The sequence below is a fragment of the Grammomys surdaster genome, unplaced genomic scaffold (genome assembly GCF_004785775.1).
Source record: "Grammomys surdaster isolate TR1022 unplaced genomic scaffold, NIH_TR_1.0 136999, whole genome shotgun sequence".
Taxonomy (NCBI): domain Eukaryota; kingdom Metazoa; phylum Chordata; class Mammalia; order Rodentia; family Muridae; genus Grammomys; species Grammomys surdaster.
The window spans coordinates 1-5,487 of record NW_021622401.1 but is presented as its reverse complement, the minus strand read 5'-3'; the positions used below and the strand labels follow the sequence as shown (position 1 = coordinate 5,487).

General features: G+C 53.5%; 2 protein-coding genes across 3 annotated transcripts; one reads left to right on the top strand and one right to left on the bottom strand.

Annotated features, from left to right (window-relative positions):
• The first annotated feature begins 21 nt into the window (after positions 1 to 21).
• On the top strand, positions 22 to 1,027 carry LOC114615725 (protein ABHD1-like). Its single transcript, XM_028761379.1, has 4 exons — positions 22 to 224; positions 358 to 406; positions 487 to 652; positions 749 to 1,027. Exons 1-4 carry the CDS (start codon positions 22 to 24, stop codon positions 955 to 957), a joined length of 627 nt encoding a protein of 208 aa, XP_028617212.1. The 3' UTR covers positions 958 to 1,027.
• LOC114615724 (prolactin regulatory element-binding protein) lies at positions 975 to 4,993 on the bottom strand. 2 transcript variants are annotated; one of them, XM_028761377.1, is made up of 9 exons: positions 4,689 to 4,993; positions 3,948 to 4,137; positions 3,240 to 3,460; positions 2,998 to 3,078; positions 2,760 to 2,884; positions 2,416 to 2,589; positions 2,197 to 2,269; positions 1,875 to 2,034; positions 975 to 1,654 (listed from the first exon to the last, which is right to left on the bottom strand). In XM_028761377.1, the coding sequence occupies exons 1-9, from the start codon at positions 4,821 to 4,823 to the stop codon at positions 1,560 to 1,562; spliced, it is 1,254 nt and encodes a 417-aa protein (XP_028617210.1). In that variant the 5' UTR covers positions 4,824 to 4,993; the 3' UTR covers positions 975 to 1,559. The 2 variants fall into 2 exon arrangements, with proteins under 2 accessions (XP_028617210.1, XP_028617211.1); XM_028761378.1 differs by lacking the exon at positions 1,875 to 2,034 and having other exon boundaries at positions 1,601 to 1,654; positions 4,689 to 4,877.
• Positions 4,994 to 5,487: the final 494 nt, after the last annotated feature.

Here is a 5,487-nt window from a genome sequence, read left to right as displayed (position 1 = left end):
CTCTTCTGTCCCAGAGTTCTCATGACAACACTTTTCCTCCAATTTTACAGGATACTGGTGCTTAACTACTTGGCGCGGACCGGGAAGGCCGGAGGCCTGGTCGCAGGATTGACCATGTCTGCGTGTTGGGATTCCTTTGAGACCGTTGACTCCTTGGAGACCCCACTCAACTCACTGCTCTTCAATCAGCCCCTCACTGCTGGACTCTGCCGGCTTGTGGCCAGGTAGGATAGCAGACGGCAGGCTTTGCCTGTGCTTGGGTCCGTTCCAATCTGGGCTTTCTTGAGGAGGTAAGAAGGTGTGAGCTCTGCGTTTAGGTGCAAGAGTCTAGACAAACCCTGATGTAATCTTTTCCAGGAACAGAAAGACAATTGAAAAGGTGTTGGATGTAGACTTTGCGATAAAGGTATCTTTCGGTCACCCCCTTACCCCAGTGTTGCTCTCCTACTTTCTAATACCTAAGCCTACCATGTCTCTACCACACAGGCCCGCACAATCCGCCAGCTGGATGAGCGGTACACAGCTGTGGCTTTTGGGTATAAAGACTGTGCAGCTTATTACCAAGCCTCAAGCCCAAGAACCAAGGTAGACGCCATCCACACCCCTGTCCTCTGCCTCAACGCAGCAGATGACCCCTTCTCCCCCTTCCATGGTGAGCGGCTGCTGAGCCAAGGATGCGGGTTGTACTGAGGTACAGCCTGGGTTCTCATTTGAGGGCCGCTTTCTGACCTCCCTGACTCCCTCCCAGCCTTCCCTCTGCAGGCTGCCCAGAAGTCTCCCTATGTGGCTCTGCTCATCACAGCTCGGGGTGGCCACATCGGCTTCCTGGAAGGGCTGCTGCCCTGGCAACACTGTTACATGAACCGTGTGCTACATCAGTATGCCCGAGCCATCTTCCAGCACTCCGTGGGGCTGCCTGACCTGGGAACACTCACTCCTGAAGATGGAAAGAGCTAACAAGAGGACTGCTGAGGTCTCGGTCCAATCTCTCTCTCTTTATTAAATATCAACTCTTCCTGCCTAACGAGCCAAAGTTCACTTTCCCTTTCCTCGGGCTGCAGTAGAGCATTCAGGAACTCACTGTGTATCTGCCCTGACTGGCGTGGTGCTACCCCGAGCCCACAGATCACTGCTACCTGTGTCTCTTCCTGCCTTAACAGCAAGTGCCAGCACAGACTTTGTCTCAACAAAGTGAGGACCTTGTGTGAAGGCTGGAAGGGGAGGAGAAAAAGTTTCTGTAAGAAGGATGGCCATGCCTCCAGGCTCTTGGGCATCTTCACATATTTCTAGAAAAGGAAGAGCTCAACTCTGGAGCCCTGGGAGGCAGAGGGAAGGAGGCAGGCAGTGTGGCCTGAACTTCAGACCACACTGTCCTAAGTGGATCCACAGGTGAAAGCAGGGCTCCCCAGACCCAGAGTGATGGGAAGGCCACCGGCAAGCTTTGGCTAAGGGACCAGCAGTACCCATCAGTCTCATCAGATGCAGCTTCAGCCGTTGGGCTCAATGATTCTGCTCTGGAAGGTGGCACTGTCCATGGCTGATTCCCATCGGTCAGGAGGTTAAAGAAAACCCGGGAAGGCACTCTGGAGCAGCAGGATGGTTACAATAATAAGGCCGACACACAGCACCAGCAGGAGCCATATAGGAACACTCCCTGTGGGCGGGGCGAGGGAAGGGGTGAGTGGGCAAATACACTTTGGAGCTTGAAAACCAGAACCCTTAACCACTTTCAATCAAGGAGGGGCAGGTGGATGAGTAAAACGGTCTATTTTCCCAGGGCCAATTTTCGCTATAGCTAAACATGAAGTGGTACCCTTCCCACCACACATACACACACACACACACACAAAACAACAACAACAATGACGACTCACGCCGTGAGGGCAGCAGGTGCAACTGACAACGACTATCCACAGCCACGGAGAAAAGAGCAGTTTCATGGGGCCCAAGAAGCTTTGGCCCACAACCCTTCTCAGGTAGAAAGGTCACATCTGTCACCACAATGCCATGGGCCTCCTTCACATAATACAGGCGCTGGGGGAGAGAGCAGTGAGGAAAGCCTGGTTGGAGGCTGCCTTCTGGGAAACAGGCTCCACAGTCCTAACAGGCTTCCCCTATGGCCTGGGCCTTCCTGTGTAATCAGGGCAGAGTAAGCTTGTAACCCTCCCATGGGGTTGTACCAACTGCTACCATTACCTGGAGAGAGAAAGCTATGTAGATGGCGACAGAGCCAGTGACCGTGCCTAGGCCTAGGAAGGTACCCGATTCACTGTAACATACAACAGAGGATTCATTGTTCTGGAAGCTTGTGCAGAATCCGTCTCCCCCCAACAGTAATCCTTAGAGACTGAGTCACGACTCCTTCCCGAGCTCCCTCAAGTGCCCACCAACTAACCAAGCAGTAGGACTTCACACCTGACACTGAGGCAGGAAATGACTTCATGGCCACAGGACCTGGTCTGGAGAGGCAAGAAGGTGGAACTGTCCCAGGCTGTGAGGTAGCAGGGTGGGGGCTGACGTAGGCGCTTGTGGGGTATCTGCACTGTGAAGAGTCGCAGCCCACCGGGCTGATCTGGAACCTGCCCAAACCTGGAGGACAGGCAAAAGGCTTTCAGTTCCTGTCAGCCCTCAGGTTTGTGCCCTTTACCCCAGTCACACCTGGAACAACCTCCAACAAGGCTCCAGCGATCCCCAGCTCCTTCTGTCTTTCCCAAGGCCCAGCTGAGGTGTGCCTGCCAGCCACCCTGTGACCTGCACACCTGCAGGCCTGGTAGCGGTACGGTGTGTTAGAAGAGGTGGGTCCATTCTCTTGCCACTGTAGCTGTGTCACCAGTTGATCCTTCTGCCACACAGAAGCCTTAAAGTCCCAGCCCACAGTAACCAACTGGAGCGGAGTAAAGATCCCAAAGATGGACAGTTAGGACATCAACAAACCGGGCAAGCGGCACAATAGGCTTCCCCTTTCTGCACCAGCATCCCACACCCCCACCTCCTTACCTTGCCATCAGGACCCAAAGCCAAATCTCCAATCTCCCCTTCATGGGCTTTGAACTCCAAAACTTTCTCCAGGCTAGGTACCTATAGCCAAGTCAGTACCACAGTTACAGACCAAAAGCGAGAACACTGTGATCCCCACTGCACCTACCCCAGTGGCCACTCATAAATTTCACAGAATGCATATTCAGATTCTCCCAATATTGTTGTGATTACAACTGACATTCATCCCCCTAAAACCTCACCTTCCAGACACGAACATGACCGTCGGTTCCTCCAGTGGCAAGCAGGGTGTTATCATGGTTGAAGCACACAACTTTCTGCAGCGGTTCATTGCTGAAGTCTGTCTGTACTGCCTCCAAATTCTTTACTCTGAGTTCAACCCCTTCTGGGTGAACTTCTGCTCCCGATTTCTTCTCTACTGGAGCAGCCCCCTTCCTCTGTCGAGGTCCCTGCTCCTTGGAACCTGCAACACAAACAATTTGCCAGAATCCAGACTTCTTTGTTGTTAAGACAGGGATTTGCTAGGTACTCCAGGCTAGCCTTAGATATCCTCTTGCCTCCACTCTTCAGCACTGAGACTCTAGGTATGCAGCACCACCCTCAGCTGGATCTGGGCATCTGTATTAATTAGGAGCAGTCCTACTGATCCGAGTACAAACTTCCGATGCTCCCCCCCACCCCACCCCCCATCTAATCTCTTTTTTAGAGACCAAGATTTAGGGGCTGGAGGGATGGCTCAGTAACTGCTCTCCCAGAGGTCCCGAGTTCAATTCCCAGCAACCATAGGGTGGCTCACAACCATCTGTAATGGGGTCTGATGCCCTCTTCTGGTGTGTCCGAAGAGAGCAATGGTGTACTCATATACATAAGTAAATAAATAAATCTTTAAAAAAAAAAAGAGAGAAAGAGAGAGAGCAAGATGTAGAGCGACTTTTTCCAAAGCTCCTCACCTGACTTCTCTGCTTTATTGCCCTTCTGTTGATGGACCTGGAAACGAAGAAGCTGACAATGGGCATCCTGTCCAGCAGCAAGGATGTCACCAGCAAGCGCCAAATTCATAGTGGCCCGTGTCTCTGTGTCATGAGAGTGCAGCAAGGAGGCGCTCAGGCACCCGTTGATCTGCTCTAGCTGCAGAAAATGCTGTGAGGGAACCAAAGTGGGCAAAGTTCAGGCCAGCCCGGAAGTCACATTAAGTCCTAGTCTCAGTTGCAACCTTTGCTTCCCGCACCTCCAGCTCATGTTTTTTGTTTGTTTTGTTTTCGTTTCTTTGGTTGTTGTTGCTGTTGCTTAGCGCTTTATTCTCTTACTGGAGCTTCCCAATTTGTACAGCAATCAGGGCTTAGATTACTAGGTCCAGTTTACAGAAAGAAAAGAATTCAGTCCCCAGCTGCTTGAAGACAGACAAGACAATCTGCCTTCCTGGAAAAGGCCAGAGTAAGAACCCCGGACCAGCTCCCATAACCCGGCGTGGGTAGACAGTCCAGCCTTCGCAGACCTGCATAGCTTTCAGTCTAATTTTGGATGTCTCAACCGCTCTACTCAGGTGAAACCAGTGCCCGAGCGGCAATGCGGGGTGTTCCCACTAGAAAGGGGCAGGGTCTAATGCAGGGGTACGGCTCACCTCTACGTCCCCCGGCCACCCCGGAATCGCCCTGGCCCATAACCTGTTCCCAGTGGCCCTGCGTTCTCACCACGCCATTCTTTATGCCTGTCTTGGCAGCTCCTCCTCCGCCCGCAGCGATGAGCAGCCCAGTCTTGGGGTCTATCCGAAGCGCGTACAACGGGAACGGGGCCCGGTAGAGCTCCAAACCCCGGCGCCGGCCCATCCCGCCCGCGAGTTCACTGCCAGCCCCGCGGAACCCACGACATGCCGCGCCCCGCCTCGGAAAGCTGCGGAACTTGGTGCTCTAGTTTCCCGGAAGACGGCCGACCCCTCTCAGCACTCTGGCCTTGCCACCACTCAAACCACCGCAGGTGGCCGATCTGCGCTCGCGCGACCGCCTGGGTCGCGCAGGCATTCACTGCGCACGCGCCGCGCTCCGGGCTCTCTCTACGCAGGCGCAGGACGCGAAACCGCGTCAGCACTAGCGGGACGCGCTGTCACGGAACCCTAGCCTCGGATCCGGTTCCTGACCTGGAATGACGGCGAAGCTGCCATATTTGTGAGGGGCGTGGGAGGTGGTGCTGGAAGACATACAGAAGATTAGTAAATCTAGAACTAAAAAGTTCTCGGACTGGGAAAGTCCCACCTTGAAGAGAGATACACAGACTCGTACAAGCGGGGCCTTTATGTGTTACTCCTGGGAGGAAGTGGTTTCCCCGGGTCACGGTGAGAACAAACACTCCAAAACAGATTCACTGCTTCCTAATATCCTAATGTGAAGAAACCATTACCCACTTAGAAAGCGCCCTCCGGGGCTGATTGGACTCCTTCTTATGGTTTGACGGTCCTCTTCTGGAACACAGAAGTTATCAGTGGCAGTTGATCCT